At 38.7% G+C, this 18,825-nt stretch overlaps 1 protein-coding gene across 2 annotated transcripts in view; it reads right to left on the bottom strand.

Annotated features, from left to right (window-relative positions):
- LOC109843983 (nuclear nucleic acid-binding protein C1D) overlaps positions 9,237 to 18,825 on the bottom strand; it is a 12,818-nt gene continuing 3,229 nt past the window's right edge. The window contains exons 4-6 of one of the 2 annotated variants that reach the window (XM_020412989.1): positions 15,941 to 16,021; positions 15,618 to 15,864; positions 9,237 to 9,494 (exon numbers count right to left, since the gene is read on the bottom strand). In XM_020412989.1, the coding sequence (XP_020268578.1) occupies positions 15,641 to 15,864; positions 15,941 to 16,021 (305 nt within the window). In that variant the 3' untranslated portion in view covers positions 9,237 to 9,494; positions 15,618 to 15,640. Of the gene's footprint in view, positions 9,495 to 10,351; positions 10,612 to 15,617; positions 15,865 to 15,940; positions 16,022 to 18,825 lie in introns of those variants that run through there. The other variant, XM_020412988.1, reaches the window with a different exon arrangement.

Raw genomic sequence — 18,825 nt, 5'->3', positions numbered from 1 at the left:
TTCAATCATGCAGGTGAGGAGAAGGGAGAACAATTCTTTCAAAAAAAAAAAACTGCAGAAAAAAGAGTTCAAATGGGATAACAGACTCTGCCACACCCATACACCACACCCACGGTCCGCCACACCCCTGGTTCACTGAATTTTTTTTTTTCCAGAGTCTACCACACCCGTCCACCACACCTGTGGTTCGCTGGGTTAAAAAGAAAAAAAAAACGGAAAATCTCTCAAAAACCCCACCCCTCTTCTTCGACCTAACCCAAATCTCCACTACCCCCATCCTTCGTTCTGATCACCATCGCAACCACCATCACCACCAGCGCGGCCACCGCCATCAACCAGAACCGCCGCCGCTACCTCCACTCTTCGACCCCCAAACTCCTTCCGCAAATCACCGCCATCTTCGTCATCAACGTCGGCCCCTCACCGACCAAGCATCCGCCGCCGCCATCCTTCGAAATCACCCCCATCCTTCGTTCCACATCACCTCCGACCCATCTCCACTCTTCATCACCGCGCCAGATCGCAGCCGCCCCTTTCGAATCTCCAACCCGCCGCTCCCCTGACCACCTCCATAACCGCCTCTCTCCATCGTCATCAGCGAACCGCCGCCCTGACTCCCTCTTCGACCACCAGCGAACCGCCCTCGTCCTTCACCATCTCCAGACCAAATCATCACCGCGACCCAACAACAACCGCCCCTCTTCTCTCATCTTCATCGCCGGCATCCACCCATTCTTCCCCTCCGACCAAAATCCCCCACCACTGTTTCGAGTTCGCCACTGCACCGCCAATTCGATTTCACAACAGCGAGCGGCTGCTTTCAACACCTACTGTTAATTCCTGTTCGAAAGCCCAAATGGGACCTAAGCGCAGACGGATTAGCCAGGGAGCCTCAAGTTCTAAGTCCCGACGACAAAAAGGTAACCCTCCCCCTCCCCAAAATCCTCATGATATAGAATTTGTCAATGAACAGCAACAAAATAGGTATAATACACTGGTTAAGCGGGGAATTTTGAGTACCCGCTATTTGGATGAGAATTGTTTGCGTAAGTTAGGGCTGTGGGATGATGTTTCATACCTCCTAAGACGGGTTGGTTGGTTAAATTTTGTTGAGGCTAAACACCACACGTATGAGCGTATTACTCTCGAATTTTTGAGCTCTCTTGATGCTGTTTTATTTAATGGTGAGGGTGTAAAGGAAGGAAAAATCACTTTCAGGCTATTTAACCAGTCTCACACACTTACATTAGCACAATTAAATCAGATATTTGGTTTTCCGGAGGGTGGGGCTAGAATTGTTCCCAAAAACTTTAACTTGACCCCATTTTGGACTTCAATCGCACGCTCTACCACTCAAAGACCTTATGATCCCTCCTTGTCACGAGCCTCTGCTGTTTATAACCCATGCTTTAGATATTTACAGAGGTTCATGGCTTTTACCATTTTCGGTCGAGGCGAGAGTGATGGAATCATGTGTCAGAGGGAACTTTACTTTTTATGTGCCATGGTTGAAGAACATAAGATTGACACAGGAGCTTTTATGATTCATCATATGTGTCGTGCAGCGAGAGCAACGAGCGGAAAAATTGTTTTTGGTGGCTTGATTACCACTTTAGCTTACGGGATGGGTTTAGGAGAATTTGTAGAAGGACTTCATCCTTTAAATCCTAGCACCTCATTTGACCTCGATGCTTGTGTTCATATGAAATTGATTAGTAATAAGGGCAATAGGTTATGGTTATGTTTTCAAGACAATTATCTTTTCCCACTCCTATTGAGACAAGAGGGGAATTAAATTTGGTAGACAAATAAAACCCGTGAGATTTTGAGCCTGAAAATTGGATGCATTGCATATCCAATCATTATTTTCTTTGCTTGTGTGATATTCTCCAATGGTGTAGGATACTAGAACTTGCATTGAATCTCTTCAAGGCCACATATAACTTTTGTATGCATAAAAGGTGATTGAGGCACATTTTTGTTTATAGTCCACATTAGCCAAATAGCCTACCATGCACTATTGTTTCCTTTGATTAGCCCCCTTGATCCTATGAGCCTAATTTTTGTTGATTAAACCCACATATGTAACCTTCAAAATCCGATTGTATCCCTTACCCATTGTCTAAGCTAGTGGAGCACAATTTATGATATAATGGGTTATGTGAGCAATGAAATGTAAGATTGGGGGTGTGAAAGTAGGTGTTTGCTTCTTTTATACAAAAAAAAAGGAAAAAAAAAGAAATGAAATTGAGAAAAAAAAGATGAATAAAGTGTCCTCTTTATGGTGTATGTAATTGCGGGTGTCGAAAGAATTCATTATGGCATACTAAAAGGAGTAGTTGGAAGAAGTTCTTTAATAGATGATGGAGTTTGTTTGAATTTCATTGATCTTATTTTGAGATCAAATATTTTACAAGTATCGCTCCACTAGTGATAGGCTTTCAACTACAATCCCAAATATATATCCTACCTTTTGACCCTAGCCCCGTTACAACCAATAAAAGACCTCATGATTTTGTTGCATGCATTAGTTTTCGAAGTGGTGGAGAATTGAGATGAAATGCAAGCTTATGGATTGAATACATCCATTCGGAAGAATTTTGAGCGATACAATCCCATCCTTAAATACATGAGAGATTGAGAGTCCACTTATCCTAAAGTGAGGTCTACCAATTTAGCTACCTGAAGGCCTCAATTTTAGTTCTTTGGGATTGAAGCTAGTTACATGAATTTCTTTTTCCTACTTTGACTTGAGAATTGGATAGGATGGCTATCCTTGACTTGTGACGCTTGTGATCGTAAATAAATTTTGAAATGTGATTTTGTTGAGAGTTTTGGAAATTAATTTGTTAAGTCCCGATGAAAAGTATTTGTTTTGTGATATGTTTGATATTGGTTAAAGGATTGATGAGGGGGTGATCCCTACTCTATTTGGCTTCCACTCCTCCTATTTTCTTTATTGTCTATTTGCTTGAGGACAAGCAAAAGTCTAAGCTTGGGGGAGTTGATAAACACGTAAAATATGCATTATCTTAGTGTGTTTTAAGCATGATTTACGAGTGTTTAATGCATATTTCGTGTTTAGATCGAGGATACTGCTGTTGTTTGTGTTCTTATATGTAGGTATTGGCTCAAGATTGAAAGATTTGATGATCATTGGAAGTTTTACAAGAGTTTGAAGTAACAACAACATTTCGAAGGCATGGTTCGTGAAGAAAATGGATGCACGAGTATGAAGAACTGGAATTTCGACCATGATGCAGTTTGAATCAAGAAAAACTCAAAAGATGAAAGTTGTAGATCTCTTCAACAGGATTCCAATGCAACTTGAATTACCGAAGACTGTACAGACAAGCACGAAATCAGCAAAACAGCCCCTACCACACCCTGGTGTGGTGCAGACCACACCGGTGGCGCGGGAATTAGTTATTTTCCAGATTTTTGGAGACATATAAATAGATGTTTTGACTTAGGGTTTTGGATATCTTTTGTTATGTTCTTTTAGTCATCAACTAGCAACTATTTTGGAGTTCAAGTATTGAAGAAAGACACTAATTTCTTGTGCAAGATTGAATTGCAAGTTTTGATTTTGAAGATCTCAATTGAAAGAAGGGTTAATTCTTTCTTCTCTTTGATTTATTTCTTCTTATGATTGATTTGCATAATTATTGGATGTATTCTCTTATTCCAATCATGTGTGAGTAGATTTCTTGTCTAGGGTTGGGAAAGAACCCAACTTTTTGGTGATTGATGATGAATTAATATATGTTCTTGGTGAAAGTTTAGATCTTTAAACTTAATTTCTAGTGTTTTAATTTTGTTGATTCGCTTGATCACCGTATTAGCAATCATAGGTAATTAATTGAAGGACTGAAAGGTGAAGATTAATACCGGATCTCTAGAAATTAAGCAGGGAGCTCGAACCACGAAAGTAGGCTAGATTCCTTGGGGATTTGATTTGGATTAGCATAAAGCTTAATGGGTTTAATTTAATCTTGATTCCACGAAAGTAGGTTAATTGAGATTGATTAAGCACGATCTTTAGACCTTGAAAGAGGCTTTAGATTAATTTAGGCTAATTCACCCTTTCTAGATTAAACCAACACCAAGAATTGAAATAATTCATCATTGAACACCTAAGTTGTGGTGATAACCCAATCCTAGTCCTTCATTATATTGAATTCCATCCGATTAGTTGTTTATTTTATTTCTTTTATTAAATCTCTTCTAATTTACTCATTAGTTTAGCTAGTCTAATAACGTAAAATTTGGTAATTAACCCTAGTCCCTGTGGGATCGACCTTGATAGCTACTCGTGTACACCCACTTGCACCCAATCGCCTTCCGCCCCTTTGGAAGCTCTACAAGCTCCCATGTATCGTTCTTGTGAAGAGACTCCATCTCCTCCTGCATAGCCACCTGCCACGAATCAGCCTCCGAACTCTGCTCGGCCTCTCTGAATGTAGTAGGCACCATCTCATCGATACTCTCCACCGGAAGTGCATATGCAACTGTGTCGGCATACCGTGCTGGCACCCGTATGTCTCTCCTCTGTCTCCGTGCCGCAATAGAATCCTGAACCTGAGCCGTCGGTCCCTGATCCTGCTCATGAGTACCCGTATCCTCCGCATCACCGTCGTGCTCGCCTGGCGTCACCTCAGTCGGCACTCTCATGGATACTGCACTATCTGGACTCTGTGGAGCTGCATCAATCTCCACCACCTGCGAAATCTCCTCTGTCGGGTTGCTCTCCACCTGATGAGAGCTGGGAAGCTTCAAGATAGAAGCCTCATCGAATGTGACGTCCCTACTCAGCACAATCTTCTTATCAACTGGATCCCAAAGCTTGTATCCCTTGACACCACGCTTGAATCCTACAAATATGGCCTTCCTAGCTCGAGGTTCCAACTTATCAGTTCTAACATGATAATATGCAGGGCAACCAAATACCTTAAGCTGGTCATAGTCATGTGCTGTCTCTCCCGACCACATCTCCATAGGGGTCTTCCCCTCAATCGCAGATGAAGGCAGCCTGTTAATGAGGTGGCTCGCATAAGAAAGTGCCTCAGCCCAAAAGATCTTCTCCAAACCACTATGCGCCAATAAACATCGAATCTTCTCCAGCAAAGACCGATTCAATCTCTCTGCCACCCCATTCTGCTGCGGTGTATGACTAACTGTGAAGTGCCTCTCTATGCCCTCGTCTCGACATAGCTGCAGAAAGGGGTCTGAGGTATACTCGCCGCCGTTGTCGGATCGCAACGTCTTGATCTTTCTCCCAGTCTGCAGTTCCAATCTCTTCTTCCACTCCACAAACAAATCTAGGACTTCACTCTTATGCTTCATGGTGTACACCCAACATCGCCTAGAATAGTCATCAACGAACGTGACGAACCAATGTCGACCACCAAGTGATGCCGTCTTAGTGGGACCCCAAACATCTGTGTGCACGTAGTCCAAGATGCCCCTCGTCCTATGAATGGCCGTCCCGAACTTCACCTTCGTCTTCTTGCCAAGTACACAGTGCTCACAGAATTCTACTTTACCACTCTTGGCTCCCTTCAAAAGCCCCTGCTTGCACAATGCCTGCAGTGACTTTTCACCTGTATGCCCTAGCCTGTAGTGCCAAAGTCTGCTCATGTCCGCCTCTGAAATCGCCGAAGCAACCTGGCCAATCTCGGTGCTCCCCTTCAGATAATATAAATTATGATTTCGGACTCCCTTCATCACCACCAAAGATCCCTTAGTAACCTTTGCTACAGCATCCTCAAAGGTCACCCTGAATCCCTTCGCCTCCAAAGCCCCCACTGAGATAAGATTCTTCTTAAGTTGAGGAACGAATCTCACCTCCTTCAGCTCACGGACTACTCCATCGTGCATCCGAATCCTCACAGTACCTATCCCACGAACGCCACAGGATTGATCATTTCCCATGACCACAACACCCCCATCGAGTCTCTCAAATGATGAGAACCAATCTCGCCTAGGAGTCACATGATAAGTAGCGCCAGAATCAAGCATCCACTCCGATGCATCCAAATGGTTCACCTCCGGAGTAATCAAAAGAGAAAAGCTCGAATCATCGGAATCATCGCCTTTCGCAACATTCACCTCATTGGCCTTCGGGCCCTTATTCTTGCTATTCTCCTTTTCTTTGACTTTCGGGCAATCTCTTTTCCAATGTCCCTGCTCCTTGCAGAATGCACATTGATTCTTTCCAAGCTGGTGACGACCTCTTGACTTTGACCTCCCTCTGTTTCCACCTTTCTGATATGAGCTTCTACCTCTCGCCGACAAGGCCTCTCCTGAAGTACTAGCGCGGGAAGTCTCCTTATCCTTCCTCCTCAAATCATAGTTCGTCAATGCGTTAGTCACTTCACTATAAGTGATAGAAGATCTCCCGTTCAGCAACGTAAGCACGAAGGTATCATACTCCTCATCCGGTAAGGAGCCCAAAAGAATAATAGCCTTGTACTCATCTGTGATCTTCTCATCCACGTTCGCCAAGTCCGACAACAACTTAGTGTAGTTGTTCACATGAGCCGCAAGCGAGGTACCTCTGGACATCTGGAATCTGAATAACCTTCGCAGCAAGTGCAACCGGTTCTCAACACTCTTCGTAAGGTACTTATTGTTGAGAATTTCCCACATCTTCATCGCAGACGTCACCCCAATCACATCGTATTTCAGCTCCTGTTCCAAACAGGACCTGATCACCCCGCAAGCATTTCGATTCATCTTTTCCCATATCGCCTCTTCATATTTAGGTGGCCTCACATCGACCATGATGGTCTCCTCCAGATTTTGAGCATTGAGCGCATCCTGTACGTCGCTCATCCACAAACCAAAATTGATCTTGCCGTCATATTTCACAACACTAATCTTAGTGTTCTGAAAACCCACTTAAACTGTGCCTGTCATCTTGCTGCTTTCACCAATTACTTCACCCATAATCACAACTTCCAAATTGTAGAGAAAGATCCAAACTTTGAAAGAATAAGAAATTACCCAACTGAACCCTAGATTGGATTCCAAATAGAACTCCTAACCACACGAGGAAAGCGAGATCTTCAACGGCAACTTCAAACCCTAACTCCACCAAAGCCTAGAACTCCAAGAGCCAAGCTTCAAACTGAATCTTCCTCCACCTAATCCAAAACCCTAGATCTGAATCTGGGCTCTGATACCACTTGTCGCGCGCCTTTGCGGAAGCCTTGCACGAACTCACAACGAACCTGTGATCACGAGTCGAAGAAAGCCAAACTCTTGCACAAATCCAACCAATAACGCCAAATCAATCCAAACACAGAGATATACGTGGTTTGGTAATTTGCCTACGTCCACGGGGAGAGGATGGGGAGATTTCACTAAATCAAAGAGAGTACAAAGGGTTACAATCACACAAATTCCCTCAACCAAAGATCTCACCTTGCTCACAATATCTCCCTCTCACAATGCTCAAAAGATTCCTCAATCTCTGATATAAAACCCTCACAAATCGTTTCCCTATTTATACCAAAACAAAACCCCAATCAGAGTGCAAACAGGAAACCTGAATATGCAAAATACCCATCGTAAGTCGACTTAACAGAGTGCGTAAGTCGACTTGGCAGAGAAAAAAACAGCAACTGGAGAACACTTTATAAGTCGACTTATCAGGTTTTATAAGTCGACTTGGTAGAGCGAAAATTCACAATTCCAACACAGATCGTAAGTCGACTCGTGCACACTGGCAAGTCGACTTACCATAAGTCGACTTAGCCTTGTGCATGAGTCGACTTATGCCAGTTTTTCTGGTTTTTCTGATTTTTCCACACTTTGATTTCCTAATTATTTTTGCGAAACGAACAGCCCCTGAAAGGAAAATGATAACCGTACTATTCTGAAGGTTCGTAATTCTGACGGGTCGTAATTCTATACTATTCTTATACTACCGCTGACAAATACGTGGGATTTCTTCTTACAAATTGCGAGTCATTATGAATCCTACTTTTTTATTTGTGAGAGTTGAAAAATACTGTAAGTTTTTTTGTACAGTTATCACCACTCTAGTTGAAAGCAAGATACAAAAGTAAATAGTTGGCAAAATAAGAGTGAAAATGAACCAAATAATTTGTCTTCTTGCCCCTGAATATTTGGTCATAAGGTTGAGGACCTGTCTGGTCCATTTTCTTAAAATTTATAAAATAGAATCTGATGCTAAATACCCATTTTCATGGATTTGGATCCTCTCCACTACAAAAAAGTAGTGGAGAGACCACTACTTTTAATTTCAAGCGTTGATTATTTAGTAGGCGGTTATGATACAATCTAAATCTAACACTTACCATACCCCCGTGTATTGCACTCATTCCTAATTTGCAATAAAAGAAAAAATCATAACCATCAACTAGATAATCAATGGCTGTGATTATGTAGTGGTCCCTCCACTATTTTTTTTTTAGTGGAGAGGATCCGAATCCCATTTTCATAGGCTTCCATGCATGTCTCGGGAGTATTATTTTTGTGTTTGTTTCGGCATAAAATAAAGAGTGAAAGCTGAATTTTATTATGATCTATTGTTTGTTTCAAACCCAAACAAATAAGAACGCAAAAGCGGGGGGGAAAAACATTTGCAGCAATTCTCCAATAATGTCACATTATTTTAGCATTAAATTTCATCTTTCTAGGTCAGCTCTGGGCAAACATATCAAAAAACGATTTCCAGCAAAAAAGGTGACAGTTTATGACGTTGCAAAAATAATTAAAATGAAAATAAAAAAATAAAAAACTTATATTAATTGGATGTTGAGAGAAACACAACAATAGAAAAAGAAGAAAACAAAAAAAAAATTCCGTCTTGACATCATCAGACGGTTTCCAAATGCTCCGTGAGGCTTCCCCGTGAAACAAGCCGGCTCTTGTAGCAGCAAATAACTAACCTTTTTGCATTTCGGTACGCACACGGAGAGAATTACTCAGCAAGCAATTACAATTAACATTTCTTGTAACTTTTCCACTGGATTTTTCAACACAGATCAGTTTATAGCATGTAGCAACATCTAATTACCACATTTTTTCTCTGCCAAGCAAGATGATCGCATTCCTTGCAAGAGAGATTTCACAGCCAGCAGGAGGAGATTTTTCAGCAAGAAACAAGGGGGAACAGCAGCTATTCTGAACATACACAGAATGCTTCAAGGTTTTTTATTTTTATTTTTTAATTTCAAGCAAAGAACGAATAAAAATATAAATGTATTACATACAAAATCTCCTACTTATAGTCTGCATTCTTTTACCTTCTCAAGGAATAACAAGTAATGTACACACTCCCTCTTTGAAGGGCTTAAGCTTCCCGCGAAGAGATTAGCAACATTCTTAACAACTAGTAAATAACATTTAAAATCCAGATTGCCACTTGAAGGGTCTCATAGGACAAATAAAGCAAGCAAACAGACTGCGATTGCTTTGATTCAAGATGCAACCAAAATAAATTCAGGCAACTGGTAAAGTACCTGTTCCAAAAAGATTAAAGAGTAATGTTAGGTTCACAGGAGAAAATGAGGGTTTGAACTTGTAGCAGTTATGCAGCTGTAAAGACCTTCCTTGTGAAAATTAGGAATACAATAGAAACAAGTATATTACTACACAAATTCTAATAATACTATTTCACCATGGATTAGGAGAATACAAAAGAGAAAAAAAAATTTTCCCTTCTCCGCAGATCATAACAAACCTAAAAGATGTATAATATCTCAGAAGTTAGAAGCATCAGACAGGTAAAAGGTAATTGTAACTTGGGATAGTTTCTTCATCAAGTTGAGTTTATAGCAATGACAGTTGTAATCACTACACCACATGCTGAGTAAATCAACATGGACATCAAATAAAACAAAAACAGAGAACGAGAAATAAATTCGAAGTAAGTCGATCATAAAGTGATGAGCATGAAGCATTCTTTCTGAGGGAAACAAAGTTCAAAGTTCTGCCACCCTTAATAGAACCTATTACGGGCAAATTCTGCCACCCTTAATAGAATCAATAATGAGCAGAAGGATACAATACAATCTAGCAAGGTATAAATCTCTCAATAAACTTCAGAATTGGAGTTAGACACAGAATCTACAAAGAAAAATTATAATTTTTCAAACCACAAGAACCGATTGAAACTTTTGCCGTGTAAGCTCTTGCCCTAGTGTAACATCACATCTTTAATCGCTCAAATCCCTTTGAACAAGACTCAAGCATGAGCTTTGTCACGACCCCAAATTCCGAACCCAAAAAGAATATTGGAGCCGGACTAAACCTGTAAAAAAAATCCTCCAAAATATGCATTCATTAAAAGACCATCAAAATAAACTCTTCATCGAACTAAAACCAACAATAAATATTCTTTATAATCCCAAAAGTCAAAACTAATCCAATTAACTTAATAAAAACAATTATTCCTCAAATTGAAATAATACTCGACCTAAAGGAAATAATCTCATTATTACAAAACTCTCAATTCATCAACTAAACATCAAAGACTTTATTTAACCTTCGTCTAGAAGACAATTACAATCTCGAATTATATTCCTTGCTCCGTTCTAAAAATTTGACAAATCCTCAATTCCACCTAATCCCGAGTCTCTGAAAAGAATGAAAACAACACAATGAGTTCACAACTCAATAAGTGCATAAATTCATACATTAGACACTGGTTTTGCAAAACTAAAATAAATTGACTTGATAAACAAAATACTAAAATAGTAAAAATTATAATGCAACATTTTCAAAATATATACATGCAATGGAAATAAATAGATCACGTCTCAATGTGGTCAACACTTCGATACTCCGGTTGACTTGGCAAACCCCACTATTATATAGCCCGTGATCGGGACGGTGAGACCCAAACTTGGGCTATTAGCGCTAAAATAAAAACCTCATAGAGGCACATTGAGCCATGTTTTAATAACTTACTTATATCCGACATATACTGGTATATTGACCTGAGATGCATATGCTTTAAGAAAAATCGAATAAAGTTTGTAAAACTAAATGAGTTATACAAAAATGCCAAAGGCCAACCAGTAGTGAAATCAATCAACCACAAATGCATCTCAGCTTACTGCTATGTGAAAAGACATAACAATTGACAAAGAAAATAAGCATAGGCTTATACCAAATAACCACGTGCATTTATCCAAACATTTAGTATGCGCGTAAATCACACAACAAGATATAATCCATCAAAAATAAATATGCACATACGTAATAAAATATTATATGAAAAATACGCAGTGCACAATGCATAAATTCACCACTTACCTTAATTCGAAAGACAAACCAAAATTTTAACGCTCACAGTGTTTCTCAGGAGCCTGTAGGAACCCCTCATTTCTGCTCACGTTGACAATCCTTTCCTCAAGGTTATCTGTGTCGCTAATTCCTAGCTTCTGAAGCAAAGAAATTATCAATGTTGAAAATAGCGATAACGCATAGCGTAACGCTTACCTCCGGTTAGGTTACAATAGCGATAACGCATAGCGTAACGTAGGTTAAATAATTTATTATTATTTAAATAATTTATAGATATATAACATTCAAAGTAAAAAATATGAATAATCATCGCAATTCTTAATTTCACAAATCAATATATGATCACAATTTCACAACAAAATCAACCGTGTTTGCCTTAACGATCAATCCAAAGGCGAAATTCGACGATAGATCAATAACTAACCGAAACCTAACATCGTGTGTTCCAGCCAAATAGATCAAATTTCTCACGCTAATCACGTTAAAGAGTAAAACAATGGCAACTTCAGGGAACAAGTCAAGCTCACCCTTCCACACATATTAATTTTTATGGCTTTAAGCGTGAAACATAGTCTGATTATCAGTATTCAAGATTGTATTATGTATTTACCTTGCTAATTTCAGAAGTTGAATGGCGGGAGAGGACGACGATGTCGAAAGGGGCGGCGGGAGACGACGATGATAGCAAGAGTTAGGGTTTTGTTAGAATTTAATAACTTATGAGAAGTGAGAGAGTCAATCACAGCCGTTGAATTATTTTAAAAGCAATCCAAGCTATTAAACAAAATAACCTACGTTACAAAACGCCACGACGCTACGTTACGTAGCTTACGCTATGGCTAAAATAGCGCACGTTATTTTGTCCGTGCGCTATTTGAAAACGCTATGTAGCGTTAGGTTAACGCTACGTTACGTTAAGCGCTATTTTGCGCTACGAAACGCGCTATTTTCTACACTGGAAATTATAGCCATGATGGTAGCAGGTCTTACGTGCAAGTCATCTGTAATCACATATCTTGTACTTTTTCTTTTTTAGAAACACATTGCTCTTTGAATTATTTCTATTCTTTATCCAATGAAAATATTGATCCATTGCCTTTCCGCAGAGGCAGGAAGAACCACAAAACGAACTATAAAGCCTATTCTTGGTAAAATAATCAAATATTGGGCACCTGTAGAGTCGTCGGGGCTTTAAATCGTCAGCATTGACCTGTAAATCTTCACATAGCATTTCTGCTTCACTTCTGGGCTGGAGCAACATTGTCTTACAAGCTTCAGTCTCCAGATACTTGAATCTAGATTCTCCACGCTCACGTACAGTTTGTTCAAGCATCCAACCGACGACCGCTTATTGAGAAGTCTAGTAATGGTTCCCATTGGCAACGTCAAGAAGCTAAAAAGAATGTTGGCTTAATCATTTTCCGATTCAACAAACACCACCTTGTTGTTTGATGTCAACATGGAGCATCAATCTGACAGTGGACATGATACTCAAGGATTTTGAGATTACAAGCTCCTCATAAAACTAATTCATCGTTTTTTTTTCTAGCAGCGGCTTGGAGGAAAGGCAATGCCTAGGGTTTAGTTTATTAGGTGCACATTCACAAAAAGAACCCCTAACAAACTTCCATTAGCAAAAATACCCACTTAACAAACATATTGGATATATTATCCTAGTCACAATTAAATAACTTGAATAATTATTATAGAATTTTATAAAATATAATATTTATTATCAATTCAAAAATTTTGGGTTATTACCTAGTATCTCTCTTGATGGAAGTTTTGTCCTCAAAACTTGTACATACTTGAATTGTCCATAGATCATGTAATTATTTTCTTTAAACTCCTTAATCTGACTATGATTGTATTATGATACTAATGTTAGCATCAGCATATACTCAAATCTCCTCCAATAATTTCATGAGCATATTAGCTAATAATGGTCAGTTCAATAATTTGAATAAGTACTAAAATAATTTATAGTATAATTATTGTCAATTGAGAAATTTGGGATAGTATAAGCTTATTGCTTGTTAATATTTTAGAATGGGAGAAAATAGTTCAAAGATTTCACCAGCATAATCAAAGTTCTTATTGGAATTCCTTCAGAAGAAGAAACTAGTTTCTCAACAAGCTCGGTAATGGTGGGTAATTAATCAACATCATTCTCGAGAGAAAATGAACCTTAGACTTATCAGCTCTTATTCCCTTTTCTTAAAGGAAGCAGGATCTGTACACTTTGTGTTTGATAGACCATCTTGTGATAACTAGCAAAGAAACAAATACAAAAGCAGAAAAGATTATGCTACATGTTAGAGATTTTATGGAGATTTAACCTGCAGAATTAAACACTAAACAAATAACGACACCAATGAAAATACCACAAGCAAGCAAACACCAAGATTTAACGTGGTTCGACAAATCGTGCCTATATCCACGAGGCAATCCAGAGAGAAATATTTCACTATGAATCAAGAGTACAATCCCTCCAAGTTACACCTGAACTTGAGGATTAAATAACAAGAGAAAGATACAGTGTTATCTCTAGGGCACCAAAACCCTAAAACATGTCTCACCGAAAATCTCCAACACCCGCGGAGAAACCAACACCGTACCCTCGACAGCGTCGTCGTTCTGAAGACAACGGCTTTTAAATCACTGCAATCGGACAACCGATCTACCCAAAATCTGAACTTTTCTCTCTCCCCTATTTTCTTCTCTCGGGTTATTATTGTTGGGAAATTACCCGGATTCCCCTATTGTCAGATTTGAGAGAAAGCGAAAATAAATGCGCAAAAAGGGGACACGTAAGATTTACGTGGTTCGGCACAAATTTGCCTACGTCCACGGGCTGCTGCAGATCTTTCACTATTTGGGAGAAATATTACAAGTGTTTTTCACACTCAAACTCACAACCCTCTTCACTCTGAAAATTGCTCTCAATTTTCTCTCTTGGATTTTTTCACTCACAGAGTTTTCTTTCTTCTCTCTTAATCACTCTCTAAGCTTATGCTCTTTTCTGTGATTTTTGGAGTACGTTCACCAGAGGAAGAGAGGGGGGATTTTATAGGCTTCAATGTTCCCTTTTTTCTTCCTGACGTCTCTCTTTTGTCAACACACACCAACCCTTCCTGATGTCTTCGTCTGCTTTTGTCAAAAACTTTTAGGTGGCATGATCTTTTTGACAAAAAAAGAGCCACATGCTCTTTTGCATTTTTTTTTTATCAAAAGGGCTGCCCCCCTTGCTTTCGGTGGCAGCATTGACTAACAATTATTCACGGTTTACTGTAGCACCAAAAAATTATAGGTTTATCATGAATATAATTCCTTTATAAAGGAATTTTATTTTCAGGTCATCCAAACATATTCCTATTACAACTAGATCCTCCAAATCCTTTTATAGATAGAATTTTAATTGATGTGGGCATTATCTTGGGCTGGACCCACAACACTACAACTAATAAAATACCAAAAGAAAGTTAACCAGATCTTTTAATTTTAAAACGGCAGCAATTTTTTGGTATTTCCTAGGAGATTCAGGAAGAGGTTAGGAATGCAACTTCACTCTCTCATGGAGTCAACAATGGGAAGGGGGAAAAAGAGAAGACACTCATCCACCCAAAAAGCGCTAAAAGTTTGAAATTGCTAGTCCATTCTACTATTCAGGTTGCTTTTTCATACATGCGAAACCTTTTTTTTTTTTTAGTATAAAATCCTACACCCCCAAGCTTTTTGAATTTTACGGACACTGATATCATATGCTTGAAAGATGTAACTGTGAAACTACAATTTGCTAAGCGTGAACGTGAAATCACGGACGGAATATGTGAATTTGTGATGATATATTTGAATGTTTAATTGTGAGTATAGCTTGTACTAATCAAATGTTTCAAATTATTTTTAGATTATCTATAGTTTGGAATCATATTCCTGTTTGTTAAATTTAAAATTATTGCAGACAGTTGAATTATCTATTTTTAATTAACAACACTAAAGGCCAAGGAAGAAGACTAATCTAACTGAAATCTTTGTGGGTAGACACATTTATCCATATCTTCCTTTTTTTCTGTTAATACTTTAATTATTGTTGTGCGAACAGCTTTTCCGAAAACCTGACCGTCATTATGCTTCAACAGGTAGCAGATAGAATTCTCTTACGCTTGGAAAAGTCATAGCAACAATCTAAATAAAAGAATTCAAAGAAAAACATTTTAAGCTATTAATTTAACAACTTAAAAATGAAAGTAATAAAACTCTTACTGGTTGATCAGAAACCATGCATGCTTGCAGCAACAGACAAATAAATAGTTTCAGGAAAAAATGGATGCTACCTGAAGAACCAATGAGTAATTAATCAGCCTACAAGTTCGCCGTCGTCTTTGTCAGATATCTCATTTCGTAAAGGACCCTTCATCCCATGATCATTAGAGCCAAGAAGTTCACGAGCTGCTTTCTCAAGAAACTCCTGTGCAGCAGCACGGACAGACTGTTTCTCAGATGGTGAGTGTTTTCTTTTGTTATTAAATCTACTCCTGGTGTCCTCTTGTCTACTAATTTCCCTCATACTATGCCTTTGTCCTGAAAAAAATTCAATGCCTTTTGACAAGGGAAAACATAAGGAAGTGATGGAATACAAGAAATTATTGTCTTATACCTGGTGTTAAATCAGGCAGAGAATGCTCAATGAATCGGGTTGCTGCCTGCCGATTTATAGTAGTTGAGGGTCTCAATGGTGCTATAGGAGACATCAGGACATGAAAGAAACATGAGCAGCGTCTCAAATAAATAATTAGGTAATTCAACTGCTAGGAAAAGTTGAGATCAAACTTAAAAAGAAAACCAGTTGTGAAACTCTTCAAAGGAACTGAAGAAAATTATTTTCCTACTGAAGGAAAGCCTGCATTGCAATGCATTGATATCAAAAGATACAATCATGTCTTGCACATATGAAGCGGAAGACAACAAAGTTGGTCAAAACATTAATTTTTAAGTAATTTATTCATTAGAAAGCAAGTGTTCGTATTTTAAAATATAACCAAAATTTATCAGCGGACAGGCTCTATTTAGACAAGGTTACAAAGAGAAAATATTCGTACTATGAAAATACAGTATCTCGGCCAGCTTTGTATAGAGCCTCAAAACCTGACGACGGACTTCATTTCTGCAGAAGTGACAGTAGATCTATCAAAACGATACAGATGGCAAAATCCTAGTTTGTTAAGTAGCTTCAGATAAACTTAAGTTGTTGAAACTAAGTTAACAAGTCATTGGTCTATAATTGCTCAAATCTCCTGTGCCTTCCGACTTGCAAATAACATAGAGAACATGAAACATAGAACATAACAGGGTCAAGGTCAAGTTGGTGTAGTATACCTGAATTACAAATAAAAGTAGACATATGGTCAAGTACCATAAGGTCCATAACCAAAATTAAAAAACCGAAAGACCAATGGATCAAGCATGGATCTACCAAACTTTGTTCCAAGTAAACTGAAGCCAACTGAAACCGGTAATACCAATAACAATTGGTTCAAAAAAGTGGTCCACTGCATAAAAATACAACTCTTATAAATCTGTTACCACCCAACCTCAAGAAGACACAACCACAACCTATCGGCTACGCCAGATTTCCCATCAATGACAAAACCTGATGCAGGTCAGACTCAGTTTAAACTTGACAACACACAAGCTGCCAGAAACTACCAACCTAGCAAAATTTTGACTGACATGCAATCTTCTACAAGTAGAACTAGGAAGATTAAAAACCCTGTCTAACATCTACAATTGGGAAAATATGAGAATTGAAGACTCAAAAGTTAGTGATTTCTTTCTTGTTTACACCCATGGACATAAGTCAATCTCAACCGAACCACGTAAATGAAAGTGGGTTGTCCTCCTTGTGTCATGTAATTTTTATCAGGTATCCCAGGACGGAAATTTCAAAGAATGTAAACATGATGCAGTCATATTAGGAAGGAAGCAGAAAAGGAATACTGCTCTACAACCTAGCTTCGGAGTTGGATATTCAATTATTAATGTTGGGCATATCAAAAGACTTACACTATGTACAAGAAAAGAAGCATCCATATGCACATCAATAGCACTATTTTGTTGACAGTAAGACAAGGCATGATTCTCAGCCAAACTCTATAAAAAATATGAAACTATATACTATGTCCATCAGTAGCTTGAGAGAATGCCATAATACCGCCCAAGTGGCTGTGCCCCAAGGAAATAGAGGTCCACCCACACTCAATGATGATGACAGTGAAATAAGACATGATTCTAAGACTCTATAAAGGATGTGTAACTATATCTTATGTGCTTCACTACCTGAGAGAATGCCACCATAACTCTAAAGATCAAACTGCCAAGGTATCCCATTCTTCCAAATCCGTATTGTTGAAACTCACAAGGAACTATGTTTCATGTGTCCAAAGTATTAACATCTTAATAATGGTACACCAATGTCCGAAAAACACCATGTTTGCAAAAAATTCCATGTTTGAGCTTTACTATATTTATTTATAGAGTAATTTGCTTTCTTGAAAGCACATCATGCAAAAAATACTATGTTTGCAAGTAAAGAAAAGCTCAATTGACATTGGAAAGACAAAGATGAATGTGCTTTCATTGATATATAGAGTCCAACCAGCGATTCTATGAGAAGACCACAAACACTTAAGCCAAATTTGGATGATTTGGACTAAAATCATTTGGATCTCATTTGGAAAGAAAATCCGTTGTAACGCACATACAATCTCTTAATGGTATTGAGCATTGATTGGATGAACCAGTTAAACCATTGGAACCACCCCATTTTTTAGCGGTTTCATTACTTTCAAGTTGGTCCGAGTTGAAATCTTTGTCAACCTGATTGGACTGTACTTGAATCTTGCATCAAGAACTCGTGACCTCAGCCTTTTTGTATCTCACTCTCTGTTTCACGCTAGTCCCGATCAACCCAACCCAACTCATTTCTCAACCATACTTAAAACCTATTTATCTCCCCTCACTCTGCCCTTTCCTCTCTTTCTCTCTCCCCTTTTTAAATCTTCTACCAAGAAGCTCCAAGTGACTGAAGGTAACCGAGCACCAAACTTGAAAAACCATAGATATGCTCCCTCTCGCTAGGATTTTCTCTTTTGATCTCCCTCGGCATATTTGACATCAAAGCATTGTGCATCAGCTCAAGCAGTCTCTAACGTCACCACCAAGGGCCTCTGTGATTCTATCAAGTTCCTCGAGGTTGATGGTGTGCTTAGGAAGTAAGGTTGGATGGAGAGTTCCTCGATGTTGTATTATTTTTGGGCATAAGCTACAATGATGGTTTTGTTCGATTTTGACAAAGATGACCAAAACTGACCCTTTGCTCTCCCGTCTCTCTTTAATAGGACTAATTAGGATTCCTTCCTTAATGGTTGTAGGAACTAATATGGATATTCATTATCAAGTTTTATGTCATTATGTTAAAATCAATAATATTTTAAATTTATCCCTAAACCTATGCATTTGCTAATTTACCCCCTCAACTTTACC

The sequence above is a fragment of the Asparagus officinalis genome, chromosome 5 (assembly GCF_001876935.1).
Source record: "Asparagus officinalis chromosome 5, Aspof.V1, whole genome shotgun sequence".
Taxonomy (NCBI): Eukaryota; Viridiplantae; Streptophyta; class Magnoliopsida; order Asparagales; family Asparagaceae; genus Asparagus; species Asparagus officinalis.
This window is presented reverse-complemented; position numbering and strand designations above follow the sequence as displayed.